Raw genomic sequence first — 24680 nt, 5'->3', positions numbered from 1 at the left:
CAGTGTGTAATATTTGTCAAGGTTAATTGGCAAAATCTGAATATATTACCAATTAATATATTTGTATGGCTGGACCTTTAAGTGTTAACACTACTAAAACATTATGAAATTGCACAATTTGAACTTACCTTAAACACACACTGGAATAAAATTATTTACCCATTACTTCATCAAGAGTTCAGTTAGCAGGCTGCATTAGCTACAGGCACAGAAAGTCAGTTTACATCTTTAACAAGATAAAAATTTATTGAGAAATAGATTAAATTACACATTTCACAAGTGATTGGTTTGCTCATTCATCAAAAATACACATTTCCACATGAATTTGATCCTGAAATTTGATTTGACTTAGGCTATAATTTAGTAGCCTACCTACTTCCCTGCCAAAGAACTCAACATCTAGTCTAGAGTTAAAGGACCAATAATGCACGGGAAGAGGAGCCATATGTACAGATAATTTTAAAAAACAAACCAGGATTCAATACTCTCCCACTCTCAGGAACCAACCAACTCCCATGAGACAAGTGACAGGGTGAAATGGTGCACAATTAACAAGTCCCTACTTGAGAGAGTAGGCGCGCTTGAGTGCTTTTATCTCAGTCTCTTCTGCAAAGAACGTGATTAGTGATGAAGCAGCTGACTGTGTGAACAGCGCCCCTGCGATCAAGAGTTAATTGTAGAGAGCCCAGTGGAGCCCTGAGGGGGAGGAGGAATCCTCCAACCTGCTCCCTTGCTCCACACTTGGACTCAGTTGAGTGTCCTGCAGTTCATGGTTAATTTGCAGAGCGGGATCAGGAGTACAGGCTCCAGTAGATGATGTTGAACAGCAGGTAGGACAGAGGGAAGGCCAGGCGGGAGTACGAGTCGATCATGTAGCTGTTGCTGACCAGCAGGTCCACGTTTTCTCGCACCGAGCGCTGCCGCCGCAGACGGGTTCCCTCCGTGGGGCGGATGTCTGGGGTTTGGGTCGGGGTGGCGAGAGGGTCGGAGGCCAGGGTGGGGGCTATCCGGGAGAACGGTGTCAGCTCCATGTCGTTATCGTGGAAACAGCCGTCGAAGGCCATGGCCTGGCTGGCATTGAAGGTGGATGGGATCTGTTAGTGTAAAGAAGACAGAGGCTGTGTATGACTTTTTATTATTTGCATTTAGTTAAGTTATCTTGTACTGTTCATTAACTCTAACACTCCTCCTAACACTAATTCCTGCATGCTTATGCAGTCATCAGTAGTGTTGTAGTACTTGAGACTCGAGGTCTTGGTCTTGTCTCGGTCTGGAGCTGGAGTCAGGATTTTTTCTCAAGATCAGTCAAGACCACGGCCGCAGTGACTGTTTGTTTGTTTTTTTACCACAAATGTCTTTCTCTGTCACTCGCTCACTTTGCTTTATGTAATAAATCAATAAAATTGTTCTACTAAAGTATCTGCTTATGTAACCATCTGAAAAACGTGGTGTCACCAGTGTCACAGTGGGAGGAGACTTCAGCAGGTTCTGTGCTGTGTTCTTCTGTTCAATCCAAACTTTGTTTAAATTAAATATTGTATAGATTTTATATTAAAATATATATATATATATATTCTTTTTAGCTGAGGAATACTGTAAATATCAAGTCACATGATTATTACTGGTATTGAATACAGTAATGGTCTTGAAAATGGTCTCGCATTGGTTTGGTCTCAGTCTTGGACCCCCTCAAAGTCTTGGTCTGGAACAATTTGCCATTCTGTGTTAGATCCAACATTAGAAAATTTTAAATCCTTGCTCAAAACCCACTCTTCTCCCTGGGTTTTAACACTCCTAACTGACTGATTATTTTATCGTGACAGTTCTTATTGTTTCTTATATTTTATGTTTATTTTATTGTGCTTTTATCTAATGTATTGTAATAATTGTAATTGTATTTGTTTGTAATTGTAAAGCGCCTTGGCCGAAGGTGCTATATAGGTAAAGCTTGACTTGAAAGCTTGACTCGGTCTTGGTCTTGACTCATCATAGTTCTAGTATCACTTTTTACCCACAGGCTCCTGTAGTGTTCCCTGGTGTAATGGCTGCATTTAACCACTAGAGTGAGATGTGGTGCAGATGAGTGGACTGATCTCCTGTTGGTCCTATGATTCCCTCTTTACTGCTGTGAGCTGTCATAATCCCCTGTGCTGACCTTCCCCCTCTTCATCTTCCTCATCTCCTCCAGAGTGGTGCAGTAGTTCACCGCCGCATATTCGATGACGGACAGGAAGACAAACAGGAAGCTGGTCCAAAGGTAGATGTCCACCGCTTTCACGTATGACACCTGGACGACGAGAGACACATGTGCACAAATTCTCGCGACCAACTGATGTATTGAATCAATATTAATCCTTCTGCTCATGTTGTCTCCTCAGGGTGAAGCCACACCACAAACTGCACTGTACCTGAGGCATGGAGGACGACACTCCTGTGATGATGGTGGACATAGTGAGCACAGTGGTTATACCTGCAGGAAGACAAGGCAGAGGCAGGTTATTACAGCACAGGACATTCATATTCAGACATAACAAAATTGAATGTGTCTTTTTGTATGATGTCTTTAGAAAACACCTTCAAATAAAACATGAAATTTGGTGAAGATTGGTCAACGGATAAGAGTCAAGTTACGGCAAAGTAGATAAAGTGTTGCTTGTGCTGCACCTAGAACTGAGTGCTGATGCTTCTTGACACGTTTATCTCATATGTTGGTTTTTATAACTACTATATTAGTAGTAGATATCATTAACATCAACATTTAAAGACCGGAAGTTTTGTCTTTTAATGAAAAAGCAACATAATAAACATCTGTCTTTAGAAAGCTATAGATTCTTCAACTCCAAATCATCCCAAAAATGCTGTTAAGTTATATTACGTTACGAGAGTCAGAGGGTTATGAGGTTACGAGTTGTGACCTGCACATCCACCACGCAACGAGATAATAACGGAACGTTACGAGACAGAGTTGTTTTCGAGGCAAATGCAGAGACTGCTTGCTGAAAAACTGCCCCAGACGGGAAAGCGCATCAGCGGTTTTGCATGAATTCACCTCGAAAACAACTCAGTCTCGTAACGTTCCGTTATTATCTCATAGCGTGGTTAATGTGCAGGTCACAACTTGTCCACCAGAGCGTTTTGGAGTTGTTGGATTGTGTATTTGATGAGTTTGATGAGGGAAACCAAGAAATCCCATGAGCCTCCGTAGCGTAGCTCTGAGCAGCTCGCGGCTCTGCTCCACCGTTCTAGAAATAGCTTGCACCGACAATTAAAGGTAACGAACCTACTCCTAAAACTATAGGGATTATGGCAATGGGCCAATTTTGCCAAAATGTTGAACTATCCCTTTAAAGTTAAGGTGTTGTGCGGTCTTACCCAGAGAGACGCGTGCAGGAACAGCCCTCCTGTCGATCCAGAAGGAGACCCAGGACAGAACCACCATCAGCATGGTCGGGAAGTACGTCTGCAGCATGAAGAAGAAGATGTGCCTCCGGAGGATGAAATTAATGAACAGTCGATTGTACCAACCTGATGAAAACAACAAAACAAAACAAAGAAACACTGATTTTCAATGTCTCATTCAGACCACGATCACTCCTGCATCCCTCTGGTGTTGAACATGTCATTACTGAGACCTAGTGCTGATGTTGGGTGATAGTTCCTGTTCCAGTTGATCTTAAAGGTGTTGGATGGGGTTGAAGGCAGGACAGTCCAGTTCTACAACCCACAGTGGGAGAACCCTGTCTGTTTGAATGTGGATATGGAGCTTTTCAGGATAGCAACACCCTGAACCAACACTGTGTCTATTTCTGCCCCCTCATCTGAGGTTAGTTAGGTAACCTTATTTTTTATTCAGTTTAAAGGAGCATTATCGCAAATCCAAATTCTTAATTCGGCCACTAGATGGAGCCAGGCGGAGCTTATCAGATATAAACAAGTGGGCACCTGTCAGAGAGAGAGAACAGCCTCGTTTAGTCCCCCCCCCCCCCCTCCTCCTCCTCCCTCCCCCCTCCTCCTCCCTCACCAGGTTGAATGAACGTGCAATCGCGGGAAAAAGAAAACTCGCTAGTGGAAGCGGCAGCTCTACGTCGCGCACAACCACAACAACAACAACAACAGCAACTGCAACTTCCTCCTCCTTAATAACGCTGAGAGGACAGCTGAAGAAAGACACGGGACGTGGAGACAAAGTGTTCTACCGAGCGATTCAGTGACTGTAAGCAGCCTGACACTGCTACATTACTATTTACTGTTGCATTTTTCCGGTTCGGAGGTCGGATTTGCGAGTTCCGAGTGCAATCGAACGCAGCAAGCGCCGGGCCGGCTTGGATCATAACAAAGACAAATGCTGCATTTGCCCCACGGACACTATACTGTTGGCGATTTTTTTTGTAAATTTAGTTATGGCTCCCCCCGACCCATCTTTTGCATATTTCAGCTTATTTTATGCTATTACTGCTGTATTTGCGATAATGCTCCTTTAAATCACTGACGTATTTATTTCACCATATTTTATTTGAACAGTTATTAAATTATCCAACAGAGTTGAGTCAGTCAACTTTGCTTTCTCCTTCTCAGTCACTCCTCAGATTTATCTTGTTACTCCCTGGAAGGTTCCCAAATGGTCAAAAGGATAATTTGATGCTATTACACAGTGATCTGCCTTCTATAAATGAAAGTAGTACACACCCTGATAAAGAGCACAAGACCATGATTACACTAAACTAGCCAACAGGATGGTCCACATACTTTTGGCCATTTTGAACTTTTGTAAACAGACACCTGAGCCCTTGAATTCAGGTTACTAAACCACACACACACACTCTCACACACAAACACACCCACACACACACACCGGTGCTGCTGTAAAAAGCCAGGCCACTGGAGGCGTGGAAATGCTCAATGAAGAACTGTGACAAGACGATTTCATCTGTCCGCAGAGAGTCGTTCCCATTCTTCCAGTAAAGCATCAGGTCATTCTCATTGTACGCATCTACAGAGAGAGAGAGGGAGAGAGAGGGAGAACAGAGAGAGAGACAGAGAGAGAGAGAGGAGGTGACATGGAAAACAGGAAAGATGAGAGGGGATTACAGAGACTGGTTGTCTATTTGGAAGTTATCTGAGGTTATCCACTCATTTGTTGCAGCGTGTTACACCGTGACTTGAAAATATGAAGGTGTCAGTAGCCTATTATGCAGTGTGTGTGTGTGTGTGTGTGTGTGTGTGTGTGTGTGTGTGTGTGTGTGTGTGTGTGTGTGTGTGTGTGTGTGTGTGTGTGTGTGTTTGTCTTACAACTCTCCAGCTCCAGTGAGCAGTTCTGTGTGTCCAGAGGGAAACTGCTGAAGTCCATCGAACAGAGAGCTGTCACAGTGACCCTGAAACACACACACACACAGCTTTCACCACAGTTACTCCTGCAGTGCAGATAGAAATTTTACCGTGTCCTGCTTAGCCCTTTTCTGCTGTTGCCAAGGAAACCTGAGCTCAATTTTTCAATTTCAGTGTCCTTGTTTGGCCTCATACAGTACGTGAAATACATTTCTATTGCCAAAATCTGCACAGAAGAAAATCAGCACATGAAGGAATGAAGAAAATGAATGACTGTGCAGTTCCCCTCAGCTGTAGGTGTGTTGTGTCTTTCAACTCAATGATTTTACGCCCCACAACTCTTTTGATTCCTTTTCACGGCTCTAATCAACTTTGTTTCCAGCAGCATGAGTAACAAACGTAACATAAAAGCTCTATAGACCCTTTCAGAGAGTATAAACAAAGACAGGTGTTACCAAGGATACTAATTAAGGCTCCATTCCATTTAGTGTACCAGAGCGTTTTCTAATGAGCCACACCTGTCTTTGTTTATACTCTCTGAAAGGGTCTATAAAACCTCTGCACACTTCCTGCCAACACCAAAAGGCAAAGTTAGTAACTAGCTGGTGAACATGGTGGAGCGTTTAGCAGCTAAAGCATCAGATAGTTTCCTCAACAGACCAAAAACAGAGTTAAAAGAGACAGGATATTGGTCACAGACATTGATCAGCTGGACACAAACTTAACTTTAAAGGGATAGTTCAACATTTTGGCAAATCGGCCTATTGCCATAATCCCTATAGTCTTAGGAGGAGGTTCATTACCTTTAATTGTCTGTGCAAGCTATTTTTAGAACGGCAGAGCAGAGCCGCACGCTGCTCAGAGCTACGCTACGGAGGCTAATGGGATTTCTTGGTTTCCCTCATCAAACTCATCAAATACACAATCCAACATCTCCAAAACGCTCTGGTGGACAAGTTGTGATCTGCACATTCACCATGCTATGAGATAATAACAGAACGTTACCAGGCAGAGTTGTTTTAGAGGTAAATGCAGAGACTGCTTGCCAAAAAACTGCCCTGACAGGAACACGCATCAGCTATTTTGCATGAATTTACCACTCATAGCGTGGTGAATGTGCAGGTCACAACTTGTCCACCAGAGTGTTTTGGAGTTGTTGGATTGTGTATTTGATGAGTTTGTTGAGGGAAACCAAGAAATCCCATATATATACAGTATATATAGGCTAGTATATATATATATAGCTGTTGTTGTTGTTTCTCCAGCCTTACCTGACGCTGTAGAGGATGTTTCCATCGGGGTAGACCCGCAGCATGATGTTCTCCATGGTGGTATCATGGATGAAGGAGCGCTTGGAGTGGACGAAGAAGACATCGGGAACCCAGATCTTCTTCACCAGTCGGGAGTCGAAGGTCCTGCTCTGGTTGGTACGAGAGGGGAACGCCAGCCGCTCGTCTTTCCAGTAGTGGCGCAGGTAGAGAGTCATGGTGAAGTCCTGCAAGACACAGACGCAAAACCACAGGAATCTCTTTAACTTTGATATCCCTGGGTGTAAATTGCAGAACATGAGTGTTTAAGAATGTACACTACGTTGATCTTTATGTTCTTCATCTCTCTGTTTAGTGCCTGTGCTCTTCTTTCTGTGACTTTTCCTTTCCCACCTTTTGTGCAACAGTTTTAAAATGATTTAAATTGAATTAAATTTAAATGAAATAATTCAAAAGAAACAACAAAAAGACTTCATATTGTGTTGTTAAACACATTTTCCTCATAAACTGATTCATGTTTGTGAGCTAAGGAGGATAAAATTAGGCGGGGAAAAAAGAATTTGACATCAAAGTCAGCCATGGTTTATAATTCATTGTCATCACTTGTTTCGGGAGCTTGAAACATTTCTGATCTGGTGTCAGATGGATGACATGGATATTCCTCTGCAGTAGCCTGAGGAGGAAACTTGACTATAGATTCTGAACGGAGGAATGGACCACATGCAGACTGCCACCATTCCAGTGCAGGCTCCCAGGACAACACCTTCCTCCTCACCATTTATCTCTCTCAGTCGGAGGAACTGGGTGAAGTTCTTGGAAGTGAAGTGGCTGGCTGAGTTGAAAGCAGAGCCGCCGAGGGGTCAGAAACCAGATGAAGGGAACGGACAGGAAGTGATGTCAGCGGGTTTCCTAACTCAGATCTTTTTCATCATGAGCTTTATAAACCCTCTGAACTTTAGTTTTCAGTTCAGATTCTCATATTTCTGACGCTGTTCAAGTCTTCACACAAGCTAATAATAGACAATTCATCAGGATTTAGTCTCTAAAAGTTTCTTACTCAATGCACAGTCAGTTTTATCCTTCATAAGACAAGAAAGGTATATTAAATTGTTTAAATCTGCTCTACTCTATTGTGAACATAAAGCAAACAGGTTAAAAATGTTAGATATGAATAAACATGTGCATTATGTTTGTTTTTTTTACACATAGGTTGGCGTACAGTAGAACTGTCCCCAATATCATTTATTTTCATAAAAACAAAAAGCTTTAACCTGTTGGATTTTCTGGCTTTTAAAGAAACGTTGTACACTTAAGTGAGCAGCACAGATCAGTGTCCACGCCACATTAACCAGCAGACAGGAGGTGGCTCAAGTCATTCTTGTTTTACCAGTTGTCTGAGCTGAAAATCAAGTATGAGGTTCAGCGCATTCTCACCATGTTGACCTCTGAGATGCTGTCGATGCTCTCCACCTGCACATCAATGCCTACAGGGATGGCTGCACCTGAAAACAACAACACGGGAGAGATTCAAACTCATAAATCACTGAAGCATTCAGTCAGAAATGTTGTCCTTCCGCCTGAGGTCAAACCTCCGAGCCGCAAAACTCACGAGTCACGACACATTTGCCCTTTTGGCATTTTGCATCTTTTATCTCAGGATCTTGAAACTACTAATGACTACTTAACAATTGTCAACTGTCAAATTAAACTTCAGATCACATCTAATATACAAGAGAGTGAACTAAATCCTGCTTCCAAAAAGAAAAACATCAGTCTCAGTCTCAGTCAAATGTTGTTTCAAGGGCTTTTTCCACATTCACACATATTCCACATGTAAAAATATCTAAATATTTGGAATAAAACTTCAACACCAGTATGTCAAATATCAGTTGACTTGTGTTGACCTTCAAACCTGAAACACAGGTCATAACATCAGAAAAGGAAACTTGGATCACAGCTTCTCACTCCCCCTCTTTGCTGCTCCGCCTCTGAACAAACACGATCTGACGGAGTTTGGAGAAGGAGGTTTTCCAGTATACGTTTGTCCAGACTGTGACCAGCTGTGACGATGTCTGGTGGTGGTCTTGTTCTTTGCTAAAATCCCGCTCGGCTAATTTTAGGATTCATTCACCGCTGCAGCCAAGAGACAAAAATACTCATTCCTGCCTTCCTCAACCACAAACATTAGCAGTGATTTTACTGTTGTCTTTCAGTCAGAAAACCTTGCTGGAACATTTTTGCAGCTCATTTGCAACAATGAGGGGAATGCAAAGGAGGAATGAGTCTGTGACTGACAACTGGTAAACCAGGCCTGACCCCTCTGAACCTGATGCAGTATAACTGGTTTTGGTGATGTCTATTATTAAAAAAGCTATTTTCACAGTGACACTGAAATATTCTCATTACATCATGGAGGAGCAGTTATCTTAAACCAAATATGGGCTATATTTGGTTGAAGAATGATCATCCAGTCCACTTTAGAACTGTGCTTTGTTAAAGGGATAGTTCAACGTTTTGGCAAATTGGCCCATTGCCATAATCCCTATAGTTTTAGGAGTAACGTTTGTTACCTTTAACTGTCAGTGGAAGCTATTTTTAGATTGGCGGAGCCGAGCCGCGAGTTTCCCTCATCAAACTCATCAAATACACAATCCAACAACTCCAAAATGCTCTGGTGGACCAATTGTGACCTGCACATTCACCACGCTATGAAATAATAAAGGAAAGTTACGATATGGAGTTGTTTTCCAGGTAAATTCATGCAAAACCACTGAAGCGTGTTCCAGTCAGGGGCAGTTTTTCGGCAAGCAGTCTCTGCATTTGCCTCAAAAACAACTCTGCCTCGTAACGTTCCATTATTATCTCATAGCGTGGTGAATGTGCAGGTCAACTTGTCCACCAGAGCGTTTTGGAGTTGTTGGATTGTGTATTTGATGAGTTTAATGAGGGAAACAAAGAAATCCCATTAGCCTCCGTAGCATAGCTCTGAGCAGCTCGCGGCTCTGCTCAGCTGTTCTAAAAATAGCTTGCACCGACAATTAAAGGTAACGAACCTACTCCTAAAACTATAAGGATTAAAATGTTGAACCTACCTAATATTGTGTTGGTCCCTTTTACTGCAATAAAAGTAATATTTATTTATAATATGCAACAAACTGTGCTGACAGCTTTCTATCAGAACCAGCATGAATTTCTTCAGCAGTTTGAGCAACAGTAGCTGGTAGATGGGGTACACCCCGCAAGAGCTGCAGCTTTTCAGATGCTCTTACCCAGTCGTCCTTGTCAAACTGGATCACATCCTTACATTTTTCCTGCTTCTAACACATCAACACATCACCCATGAAGTGTTATTCAGTGTTTTTCACTTCACCTGACCTGTCAGTGGTCATAATGTTAGGCCTGATCGGTGTATTTTATAATAAGCATAGTATTGGCTCAAGCCTCCCTCTGACCCTGCAAAGATAAGTGATTAGGCAGATGGATAGATGGATAATAAGCAGTGGGACAAAATGAAAATAGTGACATGTATTATTTCCTAAGCCATCAGCACAGTGGGCCTCATTCACCAATATCTTCTTAAGAACCTTCTTAGATTCTTTCTTAAGTTGTTCTTAAGAGGTTCCTTAAGAAAACCCTACGTCAGATTCATCAACGCGTTCGTAAGCCTCAGAATTGTTCGCAGCTGTGTTCCTACTTGTTAGCCCAATTCCAATCCGACCCCTCACGGACTCACTGACTTAGAGGCGCGTTCACGGGAAGTCCGTGAGTGTGTGAGCGGCTGTTCCATTGTCAGATCATCAAGTCAGTGAGTCAGTGAATGAGCCCTTACTGCCCCCTTACCGTAAGTCAGCACCGATGCTGACTTTGGGTAGGGGAATTACCCACAGTTCATAGCGTTATGAAGTCAAACACATGAGATGTCGTCGGAAAAAAAAAAAAAAGTAAATTAACACACGTGGACAGAGAGAGCTCCGCCGCTCTCTTTATTGTTAATGGACATGAGCAACAACCAAAAAAAAGAAAGAAAGAAAAAAAAAAGAGTAAGTTTACTGTCAGTATTAACGTGCAGTTTGTGATTATTGATGATGATTTGATCAGATCTGATCTGGGAACATTTTGTTTTGAGTCCGCGTCCCTCACACACCTTGTGCGCGTTGAAAGTACGTAAATTATCGGTCCAAGACCGGAGTCAACAACATTTTGTTGTCAAGGTAACATGTCGTGAGAGTGTGTAAGTGCTGTTCCATTCATATTTACAGAATCTGGACCCTCACAGACTCTCACACTCTGTCACTTACAGCTGACGTCACTTTAGTCAGTGAGGGTTCAGGGCCTGAGTCTTTAGGGGGCGGATTGGAATTGGGGGGATGAATGCCATCTCCTCGTAAGTTGAGGGCGTGTGCCAGGTGAGTCTAATTAACATATGATTAGCATAGGTAACAGCCCCATCAATGCCCGTAAAAGGGCATGAGACTGCAGGGCCGTGTGCAAACAGAACCCACAGGCGCTGAGCAGAGAAGGTGGAGTGAGAAACAAAGTTGAAATGCTCAAATGAAAATCTGGGAGGCAGCACCAGACTCCAAACGTAAAAAGAACTTAAGTAGTGAAGTGGCGCTACTGCGGCAGGAATGAAACAAAGAAACAAACAAAAGGCTTATATTTAGTTTATATTTTTATATTTATATTTAGGCTATATTTAGTAGCCAGCAGTGGATGCAGCTCTTCGGGTTGTTATCAGAGAGACCACACTCTCACGTGTGCCATCATAAATATCATCATATTATCACATATTTAAAAACAACAAAAAACTGTTGTGTGTAGTGTGAACACTTAAAAAAAAAAAACTGATATGAATTAAGTGTCTATAATGTTTTTTTTAAGAAACTGCAATGATTTGTCAATTATTATTATTAATATATGATTATTAAAAACATCATAAAAGATAAGAAAATAATTCTTATTCAAATCATATAATATCATACAACTGCAGAACAAAAGAAAACACTATAATCGGTTATTTTTGCAGAAGTCTCAGCACTTAAAAGTGCGTAAGTATACTCCTGACTGTTCGTAGATTTTGTTCTTAGTTAAGAACAAATTCTGGATAAGAAAACATTCATGAATGCCACAATCTTCGTAAAAACTTCGTAAGTAGGACTTAAGAACAAATTTGTTCTTAAGAACGGTTCGTGAATGAGGCCCAGTGTCACCAACAACAAGTTACAAACTGTCCTATCACTGTCTGCTACGAAGACATGAATTGCATTGATGACAAAACATTATGAAGCAACACAGACGATACAAATATCTTGAAACATGATAATCTGATTATGATATTCCAATAAATGGATTTAGGTTTGATTTTGCCATACTTTACATTGGTTATTTGCATAAAACAAACAATATGATATGTTTAAAGGACATGATGCGGTATTACATCATGTATATGATGTATCCAGTAGATACAATTATATATACTACTACAGTACAATTACACTATTACAATGCTTTTACAAAGTTGTTAGTGATAAAAACAGAGCAATATAATCTAGCAGTCTGACAAGCACTACTCTGCAGAATGAGTGCTTTTATTGAAGTAATATACTGAATTGACATTACTTTGAGTACCACTACTTTTCCAACCCCCTGTTATATGTGACCAAACTCATTTTATTTTACCCCACTCACTCAGTGCTGCAGTTAATCTCTCCCAGGGAAGGGCCCTGTTTTGTCAGACTCAAATGTATCTAGGTCTAAAGTCTCTTTATAGCCACGGTTTGTACTTTGGTTAATTCTGGTGCTGGTGAAATCACGGGATTGATTGATTTAGATACAAACAGTGCATCATGGACACTATTTTTAGTTTTGGTTATTTTAATAAGCACGAGATAATGCAAATGCCTTTTAACCTAAAAAGCTCCTAAACCATGTCTGTTGGTTTAGTAACCATACACACATACACACACTTGTCTGGGTTTGATTGTGACCTGCGTCTGGATGTGGTTTACCAGGTTACATTCCTGGTTTCACCCTCAAGGACGGGAAGAAAAAAAAAAACACATGTGCACTCAAAAGTGTCAGTGTGTTGTTTGTGTGAGCTTAGATGTAAAGTGTGTTACTTCCACTTGAATGTTAGCAGCTCGATAAACACTTTATTTAATGAAGTTCATTCAGCCAGGACTATAAAGCTCCTGCGGCTCAGCTTTGTCTCCGTCTGACTCGTAAAAACCAGCAGCAGCAGCGCTGCAGACTCAACATTTAGCGTAACTCCAGCAACAAGGGTTGCTGGTGGGGAAAACATGAAACAGAAGGTCAACCCCTCTCCCTTGCTCTTCTCTTTACTGCTTTCCTTTTCCAAGGTCACACCCAGTTAAAGCATGAGGCTGGCATTTTATAGACGCACACGTGCAAATGAGGTCAAGTTCAGCTCTCTAGGTTTATATGACGAGCAGATTCACTGTCGATGCAAAGGCTTTGTATTTAAAGGTCCCGTTGTTTACAGGTAGATGCCCATAGTGTGATTATAAAGCAGCTCTCGGTTCTTTAATACTGTGAAAGTATCAAAGCCTCAGTTCACAGAGAAAGACACACAGCCTGTATCAGAAACTGAGCCTTAAGATAAGTTGTCAGGACTTCTATAATTTTGTGATGTCACAAGAAGCAGTCAGTGCTGTTAGCTATGCCACATGCCCCGCCCACAGATACACCTGCCAACTTTGCAGAATTTGGTTTCTCTGGGTATTTACTTTTAACTTTTCTTGGATCGCTCAGGAAATACAATACACATGGCCGAAAGGGAAAGCGGGAGAAGCAAAAGCTTATCTAGTCCCGCCCCCATTACCCACAGAATAAAATCTTTTTCATAATCAGATCATATCATAATCTTTTTCTTTTGTTTTTGCTTTTTTACATTTTGATATTGTTTTTGCTTTTTTACATTTTGATATAACATTCTTTTACTTATGACATTTGACATAACATGTTACAGCAATAGGTAGTATGCAGATCATATCATAATCTTTTCATTTGTTTTTTCTTTTTTACATTTTGATATAGCATTCTTTTACTTATGACATTTTGACATAACATGTTACAGCAGTAGGCAGCACATAGAGCTGCAGTCTAGCTCTAGACAGTACATATAGATAACGTGTGTGTTTGCACACACACTCCCTCCTGGAGCAACTCAGGCCGCTGCCACCTTGCCAACAGCTCCAGCTGCAGGTGCTGCTCTGCTTTACTGTTACTTTGTACAGTCAATATTACAAAATGTAATAAAAAATTATTCCTATTCCTTATTTTCCTCCTCTGATAGCCTACCCAAAGAGCCTATAACGGAAGAAGGATACATCACCAACACCAATTGTGACTGATGAAGCTTAGCGAAAGTTCAGTTAGGAGGACTATCTGTTCGGGCATGCCCACTGAGTCACCAATCAGCTTTTCCGCAATCCTTACGCTCCACCTCTCATCATCTGTTTCATCCAGTCACAATCTGCCACCTTCTCTCTTTCACCAATCAGGTATTAGCTGCCAAATTTGAAAGCGCTCTCTCTCTCTGCTGTTATCCAGCTGTCATTTCAGCCTGAGCGGTTTAGCACAGCTCGCCTCCACCCCTCACCACCTCAATCAAGATACGCACCATCTTCATCTGAACCTTCAACCAGAGGCTTCAAGGGCACAAAGTGTCATACTCCTTATCATCACCAGTGTCTAGGCCTGCAGGAAGTCTTATTTAGATGAGAGCTTCACATCCATCGATGGGTTTAAGCAATTTTTCAGTTAAGCCGATCTACTTCCTGTGGGGACTAACTGCCAAAGAATATTTTTGTGCACAATAAATGTCATCTCATCTCACAACCTGTCATTCTTTTTATTCTTATTAGTCTGTACTGAGTGAAATGAGAATCCACCCGTGCAAATACAGCTTTCCTCTTTCCTGTGCCATGAAAAAAACTAAGATCAAAAGCAGCATGTGAATAACAGTCGTCTATACAACGCCAGTTTTCCAGCTAAGACTTGTTTCTCTTTCTGGTTTGAGTTTGATCTTCTGTCTTCTATTAGCAACAGAAACTCAACTGTATGTGGACCCAACAATGGATATGATGGTTGAATGCTTCTTTTCCCGACCAGCTGTACACAGGCTGGTGAGTCATTATTATAAAGGTTTTTTTGTTGTTCTGCTACTGCTGCAGGATTAATCTGCACAACAAGTTGCAAGTGAGTCTTCCTGCTCAGTCTGCATCAGGTGGTTACAGAGTCTCAGTATCAGTGGGTCAGGGTTTTTCAAAGTTAAAGTGAGGACACGCATTTTGCATTTTCAGAATGTGCTTTGGTGGTAAAAGCAGTTTAAGTCCATTGTCTGCAAGAGACAAAATCCTGCTCCAGACTTTTATTTGGGTAAATCTACAACATCCCAGTTAGTGAGGTCCCTTAATCTTGCAGCGTTAAATTCATGTTGTTGTTTTGTTTTTTTGCTCTGTTTTTGTGCAAAAATATTTGTGTGCTCAGCATTTTACAATCATTGGTTTAATCCCAGAACACAAGCATGCAGATGGATCAATCCATGCAGTCATAAGCAGCATAATGCAGCTTTGAGGCCGCAGGGATAATTTCTGTGCGGCCTCCATCACCACACAGAGTTGTGATTTCACTCTCCATCGCCACCAGCTGAAGGAGGGGAGAGGTGAGAGGTGATGGGATTAACGGGTCATTCTCTGGGCACCTTTTAGACAACATCAACGTCAGCCTGCTGCACCGTCCATACTGACTCACCCCGGCCATGCGTAACGCTGGCAGCTCAGCCCGGAACGCTGTAATGTAATGAAAGCTCGCCTTTGCCAGAGGAATGAAACACACACAGTCTTTAACCTTTAAAGGACCACACCAGTGGTTTTCAGTCCGGAATTCCACCTACTGCGAATAACCCACACTTTACATCACAGCTAACCACTGTGGAAACGATATAGACTCTGAGAAAGAGATGGAGAGTGTGTAATTGTATAAAACATGTGATAAAACCTGTGCTGCATCGCCTTACCAGGCAGAAATATGTTTTTAAAGCCGTACCCATCCCATCAGGCACCAGACATTAATGTAACATTAGAAAGATGTTTGACTCCAGCAACACTAACACCAGACAGAGGTTAAGAAAATAAATAAAAATAAAAATATTGACATCAAAACCCATAGTTATCTTACTGACACTGTAGCCTGTAGAAAATACCTCAGTAAATACTTCAGCCCTTTTTAAAAAATGGGTCCTATGTTCCCTGGTCCCATACAAAGGGGGAACATATAGGACCCGGGGAACTAGGGAGGACCCCCTGTGATTGGCTAGTTACTGTGATTGGCTACTGTGGTTAGCTACTTACTGTGATTGGCTAGTTACTGTAATTGGCTACTGTGGTTAGCTACTTACTGTGATTGGCTAGTTACTGTAATTGGCTACTGTGGTTAGCTACTTACTGTGATTGGCTAGTTACTGTAATTGGCTACTGTGATTGGCTATTACTAGTACTGTAATTTAATTTAGTGTATTTTTACTGTATTTTATTTACAGTACCATTACTGTAATTTAGTTTACAGTACTAATAATTGAATTTACTGATTTTTTTTACTGTAATTTTATTTACAGTACCATTACTGTAATTTGGCTTACAGTACATGTAATTTTATGTACCATTGCTGTAATTTAGTTTACAGTACTAATACTGAAATTTAATTTACTGTATTTTTACTGTATTTCATTTACAGTACTACCATTACTGTAGCCAATCACATTACTATGACTGGCTACTATGATTAGTTACTGTGATTGGCTACTGTGATTAGCTGTGAGTGATGGGGAGCATACCTATTCCCCGGGTCCTATGTTCCCTGTTTTTCCCAAAAAGGGTCCTACTGTATGTTCCCTGGTCACAATACATAATGGGGAACATAGGACTCTCTCTACTTATCTGGACTCTCTCTATCTATCTGGCCTGTCTAGCCTCTACCTGGTCTTTTTACTAAACTTCACCAACTCCTTTCTTCATTGCCTAAACCAACCAATGGGACAATTCCACTTCTCACTCAAAAATAGGCAAAAATCTGCAAATCTGCAGTCACATCTCCACTTCCAGGTATGGGACCAAAAATTGCATGTTCCCCGGGTCCTCTTGGGGAAAAGCGGGGAACATAGGACCCTTTTTTAACCGGTCACATACAAAGCCGGGAACATAGGACCCGGGGGACATACTGTAGGGATGACCCCACGTTAGTAGCAAAAACATGGGGCCATAGCTCCTCAAGGTTAAGACAGTTCAGCCGTCTAAACAGTAAATTACTTTCTATTTTCAAACGACACCGATACTCTCCTTTTCAAGACAGAATATTAATTACAGTTCATAAAAATATCACCATCAACAGGAGTAAGACATGGGCTGGTGTGTAACTTTCTTTGTTTGATGCTGTATCAGATTTTAAAAGATGTAAGGACAGTGAAGATTACAACAATCGCCACTGTCAGCTGCTCTTTACGAATGCCTCCAGCCAATCAGCATCAAGGCTGGTTACCTGAAACTGAGGTCAGCCAAGGTCACACGGTGAAGAGCTGCAGCCAAAATATACCAGTTTTGGCAGGTCACCAGCTGAATGCAGACACTGCTGGTAAATCAATTACAAGCACTGATGTGTACTATGATGTGGAGGGAGCGAGGACGCCCGGCGTGAGTTTATGACAGTTTGTAGGGATTAATTTAAGTTTATAGGCGTCCTTTAAAGGCTGACCTCAATGACGAGTGCTTAACACATGCAGGACATAACAAGAAATGTCACATGGTGTATTTCTGGACTCGAGTCCCTGGAGGGAACCGAGGAGGGGATGGTTTTGATTCTTCAGCTTCTACACATTTCACAACCCACACACAAGCGCACACGTAAACAGCCTGACACTGACACACACGCAGATGTACGTACACAAGCAGGAGCTATAGGCTTATCTGGGGCCGCAATTTCCCTCCACGCTGATGTAAAATTATAGTGCGTGGAAATGCCACAGGGCCGTGGGACAGACAGTGGCGCTTTTTGTTGTCCCCACCCTGAATGACAAGTAGGACCACAGAGATGCCAGCCAACCGTATAGACAGAGGACAGAAGACAGAGGACAGAGTTACTTGTAGTTTGATTTAATGGTGCTTCATACTTTTATGTCACAAATTTTCAGATGTAAATTTCCACTAAATCCTTTCAACACTGACTAATTTGGCTTTTAATAGTTTAGAAATTAACAATGAGGATATAAAAACTTTTTGTACAGACCACATAAGCTTAGTCCTACGTAACTGCAGTGGGCCAGGTTTGGATCTGACTCCCAGCTCTTTGCTGTCACCCCCCTCCTCTCCCCACCCCTGATTTCCTGTCACTCTCATACTGTCCTATAATAATAATAATAAAGTAATAAAAAGCCCAGAAAAAGCAATATTAAAAAAGATATATGTGTTTTGTGTTCTGTGACAAACTGTAAACTGTTTTCTTGTCTGTAACAGCATCTATTGCACGTCTGTCCGTCCTGGGTGAGGGATCCCTCCTCTGTTGCTCACCCTGAGGTTTCTCCGATTTTTCCCTGTTAAAAGGGTTTCCGTGGAGTTTTTCCTCAGTCGATGTGAGGGTCTAAGGACAGAGGATGTTGTTACGATGCCATGTAAAGCCCTTTGAGACAAACTGTTTGTAAAAACGGGCTATACAAATAAAATTGCCTTGCCTTGTTTTAAGAATCAAAAACCATCTTAGTGTTGTTTTACATCTGAAAGACACAGCAGCACCGCACCATCCATCCATCCATTATCTGCTGTATATCCATGCAGGGTCATGGGGGGCTGGAGCCAATCAAAGCTGACATAGGACGACGGTATGGGGTTCTCGACAGGTCACTGGCTCCCAATATTTGCTACACGTTTTCCACCACGTCTCTACTCTACACCCTAATATTCTCTTCCCAGCTGCTCCATCCCAGCGTTCACCCTTTCATCCTCTGTTCAGCTCCACCACGTGTCCAGCAGCCTTTCTACTGTCAGGGACATGCAGGCAGGACATATCTATGGACCTTCAATTAATGGACTATTGTATCTTTGAAGATATGAGGCATTGTTATACAGTATTTAACCCATCCAAAGAGGATATGACATACGGAAGGGAGAGGGCTTTATGATGCATAATATCAACACTTATCGGGAAGGTTTTAGATCTGGTAGCAGATGTACGGTCAGGATGTCCTGTGTGAAGCAGAGGCCCTTGATGTGGAGGATAGTTAGGTTGATGAAGAGGATCCTCGATGGATCCTGGATTCAGTTTTGAGGATTTTTCTTCTTTGAAAGAAAGAAAGGAAGAGTCTGTCATCACCAGAGAAAGGACAAGCATTGTCCCGCATGCAAAACTTCAAACAAAACTCTGTTTACACTTTCATCTCAGCCTCTTGTGCTCATGCAAATGATGACAAACAAACTCTGAGATCAAGATCAGAGACGACGGGCCACAAACCACAAACTGTGACCACGGCTCCTGTGCTGGGTCAAACCATCGGTCAGTGGTTCTTACAGTAAAACCACCGCCGTGATCCCGGTCTGCATTCAGACTCTAGTCACTCTCTAGAAGGAGGCGGCCGTGGTGCTGCCAGGTCTGAGGGCTCTGCCGGTAAAACAGGTGAGGTCCTGCATCGGCCAATCACGGGTGCAGGTTCACATTCCTGGCTGATTACTAATGGACTAGTTCCACTGTGTATCTTGATTAAATTGTTGCCATTGTGATAAGTTTGACTGGATGTAAAATCCTGTCGGTGTTTCAGCGTCAGATAAACGGATCTGTGACTCAAACCGGCCTGATTGTGTTTCGCTATCGCACCAGTTCCTGAAACAACACACCTGCACCGACACGGCTCACATCACCAGTGGATGTATTGTCTCACTTTCCACTTTCCCTTCATTTAAACACGCAGATGCTGTATTCATGGATCTATGTGTATATCTCATTACTGGCTTTAAGTACATATATTTAATCCACTGAAAGGACGACTGTTCTAAAAGCATTTATCATTCCTGCAGTGAAGCGATGTGTCTGTGTGTGTGTGTGTGTGTGTGTGTGTGTGTGTGTGTGTGTGTGTGTGTGTGTGTGTGTGTGTGTGTGTGTGTGTGTGTGTGTGTGTGCTGTCGAGTGTCTGATCGTGATGATCTTCGCTGCAGACGTCAGTTTGTTTCCCACCCATCCATCTGCTCCAGACCTGAATATAATCCAGATTAATGCACACGAATCCCCCCGACTCACACAATCCACACAATACCCACATGCCCACACACACTGAGGCACTCATTATATTGCAAAAACACACACAGGGACACACAATCACATTTGAGTGAACACACTGTATTTGAAATGCATTAACCATCACACACACTCGTGCTGCTACACACTCGTGTAATCTGGGTCAGTGTTTGGCAGATTTTTTTGGGGATTGGCACAGCCATTGTCTGGGTGACCCAGTGCCCATCGTCAGCATCAACAGCAGTGGTTTTCTGTGTTCGACGATGTGTGAGTGAGTGGATTAAATGAACAGGGATCAGAGATGAAATGAGGGGTGCCTTTGGGTGTTTGTCTCCCCCCCGCCTCTCTCTCTCCCTCTGTGTGTGCAGTGGCGTATTCAGGGAGTGGCCTTGGGTGGCACGGGCCCTGAAATCTGATTGGCCACCCCAGGTGCCACCCCAAAATATAATGAGCTATATGCCCAGTCAGAGGCATTTTATACATTGTTTATACTGGCTTTTGTCAAGTAATTCTTTTCGCATTGAGGTTTTCTATCACAATTGTATGTTGCCTCTCTTGTATTTTGTATTTTCTGTATTTCTCTGTCTAGTTTTTCTTGCAGTGTTAGTAATTTAAGTAGATATGGGTTTTGCAGATAAAATGGGTATGGCCAAAACCTGTGTGGGTGTGTGTTTGTGTGTGCACGTGCTCACGCTTCATGCCACCCCACCACAAGTCAGTGCCCCACTTGGGCCACCCCTATCAAAAATGTCTGGTTACGCCCCTGTGTGTGTGTGTGTGTGTGTGTGTGTGTTTGGGTCTGACCTCCGAAGCCTGGTCTCATGGCGAAGTCGTGCTCCTCGATTCTCAGCAGTTGTTCACTTTTTATCAGCAGTGTTTTGGTGCTGTCCTGCCTCTTCAGTTTGTGGTCAATACGTCTGCAGAAACAACACAAACACAGACACACACAGAGAAAGACATTGAGTAATTGATCGGCTTATTGAGGTTTTAATTGCAGGGGTTAATTATAGAGAAAACACAACTGGTGGTTCTCCCTCTCTCTCTGTCTGTCCCTCCCTCTGCCAAACACACATAACCTTAATCAAAGGCGTGGCACAGCTCCACGAACAAACAAAAAACACACGCGCGTGTACACGTGTGCACATGTTCCCCCGTCACACAAAGTGTATTATTGTGCTCCAAAACAAACCTCGGCTGCAGAACAAATAAAACCGGATCCTGGGAACGTGTTGCTCCAATTTACATTACACTACATTCCCATGAGTCCTCTGTCTCTCAACCTTTATGTTAAATTTAGACTGGATGACAGACTACTAGACATTACTAGCTGTCATTCTCTCTCTAAAGTAAGTGACCAGAACAGATGTATGAATTTATTTTGCTTAATATTATATTTTCTCTTCCTGTAAAACATGAAAAATCATAACTTATACCAAACTGAACCTCCTTTTTACTTTGTGTAACAGTTCATGTGACAAAGTGAGGCCACGGTGCTGTAGAAGGTCATCTTCCCTGCTCGCATCTCAGCACAACTATTTGAAAAATTCTAATTTAAAGATTTATTTTGTGATCCTGATCCTATAAATCTGCCTCCAGGCTCCACCTACGTTAGATGCATTCAGGACCAACTGGACATTCAAAATTCAAAACCTTTACAGAGGCTCCACAAACAAAAAAACACTCATGCACACACATGGTTTTCCTTTCCTGTTTTTAGGTTGAAGCTGAATGTCTCTTTAGGCAAAGACAAACTATTCTGGGAAATGAACGGATGAATGAAATCTGAAATTGTATGATTTTTACATAGCATCTGGTGGGTGGGGTTGTTACTAGGGAATTAGGACGTCTTAGTCCTTTTGAGCTGTTGTCATTCCGTCATGTGACCTAAGTGTGGATGTCTGCTGACATATAAGCCGTGGAGGAATATACAATATTTCCCTCTGTGTAATATGATAGAAGAAGAAAGCGGTGAGAAAAGATTCTCCAGTATAAGGAGCCTCAGCCTACCTCAAATTTGCTCTAAGATACAGATGGTTTCTATATCAGATGTAAATGCAGCTAACTAATAAGATCATTATATGTAGGTTAAATGCTTTGAAAGACAAAATAAGGTTTCTTTAAGGAAAATACTCCAGAATAAAGCTTCAGGATCAGAACCTACTGGACACATATACTGTAACCCCGAGTCTGTCTGCAGGAAAAGCAGCAAAACAAGCCAAGAAATGCAATACGCAGTGGTTGTCAACAGTGTGTTTGAGTGATGTTGTCCTCAGACAACATTAAACAAACAGTCTAAAGTTAAATAAACTGTAAACTGCTGTGTGTATGTCTGACATTCAACCAGGGAAACCCCAACCAGACGACTTCCAGGATGCAGAAGGTGTAATTACAGCCTGAGCACGGCTGGCTCGCTGCACCGATACGCTGCTGCACTGTGTGTGTGTGTGTGTGTGTTGGGAAAGCGGGTAACACACACACAGTTCACAGGTGAGCATGCAGTGGTAAAAGCGATAAAAGCTGCTGGATGAAAAGCCTTTTTGAAAGTCATGCACCTTAACAGAGACACACCCACCTGTCCAGTCACACACACACACACACACACTTCTCTGTTCCTCTGTTATCATGAGGTCACAAATTTTGATTGAGTCAAATCCCATTTTCCATAATCCATTCAATTAAACTCGGATCACAAACACGACAATAGACAAACAAACCAGACTTATCCCTCGTCTGAACTGAACTCAGAGCCAGTCCTAACCTGATCCCAGACCAGAGCAAGTGGCAAAAATGAAAAGCAAGTTGATTTTTAGACATCGATCAAATCGTTGCACTGTTCGGAGAAACTGGTCCTAAAGTGATAGAAAAGTTAGATACACAGAGAGAGAGAGAGTAACATCTGCAATAAGATCGGTTTCTTGTGAATAAAATGTTTTAGGTGTTGTGTTCATGTCCAACTTGGATTTTCTGGTTTCCCCCCTTTTGCAGCTTTACAGTAAGTGGAGCATTTAATCCAGCCGCAACTAGGGCCTTCCTCAGTTTACACCTCTAGAAGGTATAATCCACCACACACACACACACACACACTCTTTATAACCTCTCAGAAAACCTGAGATCAGGCACGATAGATGAGGACAGCTGTTGGCAGCAGCATTCAACCAAAACCACAGCTGTAACACGATACCACACACACACACACACACACACACACACACACACATACACGTAATCATCAGTAAAAGTACAGTAACCGTTTGAAATGTTTGAAATGCTGTGGAAACAGAAGGAGCTCCATAATTCAGTGTGTCTCTGTGTCTCTACCATTAATGTTGAAATATTCCTTTGAACAAACCATTTTCAGTGTGATCAGTTGTGTCACTGTCGTTTCTGCACAACACCTGTTACAACACTGAGCTGTGACATTACGCAGTGGACCAAGGTTAAACTGTAATACACCGTTATCTGTTATCTGTTGCCACACGCACTGACATTAATTACAGAGCAGTAAAACCAGATATTTATTGCCTGGAATGACTGAGTTTACAGTGAGTGGGTTATACTGTATGTTAATAATCATTACAGCATGTGTTTCAAAAGCTTCATTGTCCTCAACAATGTGGTTTATTTTACTATTTCTTATGTAGAAATTTGGTTCCAATTTTACTATTTATATACAGTAATCAAAACCTATTCTCCTAAACGCATCCACATGTCATGTGTCTTATTTAAACTGTTATAGTCTCATTTCTAACTACTCTAATCCTGAAGTAAAATCACCACAAATACATAACATTGTTAAAACTGAATTATATTAAATAGTGAGGGGAAGGAGGAGCAACATAATGTGGTCCAGTTTCCTTTTGTGTGCTGTTATCAGCCACTCCAATAAGTCTCAGTTGACCTTGGAAGAAGTGGAGACTGAGAGCCTGAATCATCATTATTAAATCCACATGTTTCCACATGTTGCATTATTCATGGGTTGATCAGGAACAGCTGAAACGCTGAGCGTTGTGGCGACGGGGGCTGGTGGTCGGTCACATGTATCATTGCTAACTGGCTTCTATGATTCCCAGCCAAACTTACACTTTCTCCAGCATCATGTGTTTCCAGATTTGATCAAATCACGGCTCTCCTCTGATTGAAATGCAAGAAATCACGGGATTTAATGATTGAAGTCATAAATTAGCGAGTAATGCTACGCATCCTGAACGTGGAGCTCAGAGTTAGACAGAGGTACATTGAAGTCACTTTTTCTTTTTTTACCTAAAACATGTGAGTGTGTCTGTATCTGACTGTATCTCCTTTCAGTGTTACAGAAGATGCTTGAAAAAGCATTTAACTGCTGCTGTGTACACTGCTGTGTAATGTTGTCCAGGTCGTATTTGTCTATGTACCTATAGTGATGTGTACTACCGTATTATCTACAGTAGAATACTATTACTATTGCTCAGGGGTTGATACAGTAAAACAAATCCCCCAACATACACACACGCACTCATATATAGATGTGTATTAAAAATGGGTATTATCATTTTTGTTGATTATAATTGTTGTTATCAAACAAATTGTATTATTAGTTTGCCATCAGTAGTGCTACTGTCTGGTTTTCTGTCTCTCCCTGCACTATCCACCTTTTTCCGAACATCAAAAACGTAAGCCGGTTTTGCTCTTCCGATGGAATTTTGGTTTCGGTAGTTGTGGTAAATGCGTGGATTTTTTTTTTTCAATGAAAATCTTTAAAACACATGGATCATCACACCAGCTTTTAACAATGGATATCACACAAATTGACAT

The 24680-nt window shown here is 41.9% G+C and overlaps 1 protein-coding gene across 2 annotated transcripts in view; it reads right to left on the bottom strand.

The window, feature by feature from the left end:
* Window positions 1–379: 379 nt before the first annotated feature.
* The window catches only part of LOC311004016 (gamma-aminobutyric acid receptor subunit rho-3-like), a 46586-nt gene continuing 22285 nt past the window's right edge, over window positions 380–24680 (bottom strand). The window contains exons 5-13 of one of the 2 annotated variants that reach the window (XM_083995955.1): window positions 20694–20806; window positions 8028–8095; window positions 6597–6820; window positions 5290–5372; window positions 4853–4990; window positions 3373–3525; window positions 2409–2470; window positions 2156–2287; window positions 380–1094 (exon numbers count right to left, since the gene is read on the bottom strand). In XM_083995955.1, coding sequence (XP_083852081.1) covers window positions 792–1094; window positions 2156–2287; window positions 2409–2470; window positions 3373–3525; window positions 4853–4990; window positions 5290–5372; window positions 6597–6820; window positions 8028–8095; window positions 20694–20806 — 1276 coding nt within the window. In that variant the 3' untranslated portion in view covers window positions 380–791. Of the gene's footprint in view, window positions 1095–2155; window positions 2288–2408; window positions 2471–3372; window positions 3526–4852; window positions 4991–5289; window positions 5373–6596; window positions 6821–8027; window positions 8096–12281; window positions 12314–20693; window positions 20807–24680 lie in introns of those variants that run through there. The other variant, XM_083995956.1, reaches the window with a different exon arrangement.

Source organism: Trachurus trachurus (assembly GCF_905171665.1).
Source record: "Trachurus trachurus genome assembly, chromosome: 20".
NCBI classification, from domain to species: Eukaryota; Metazoa; Chordata; class Actinopteri; order Carangiformes; family Carangidae; genus Trachurus; species Trachurus trachurus.
Note: the sequence above shows the minus strand (reverse complement) of the source record. Positions and strands in the feature narration are given on the sequence as shown.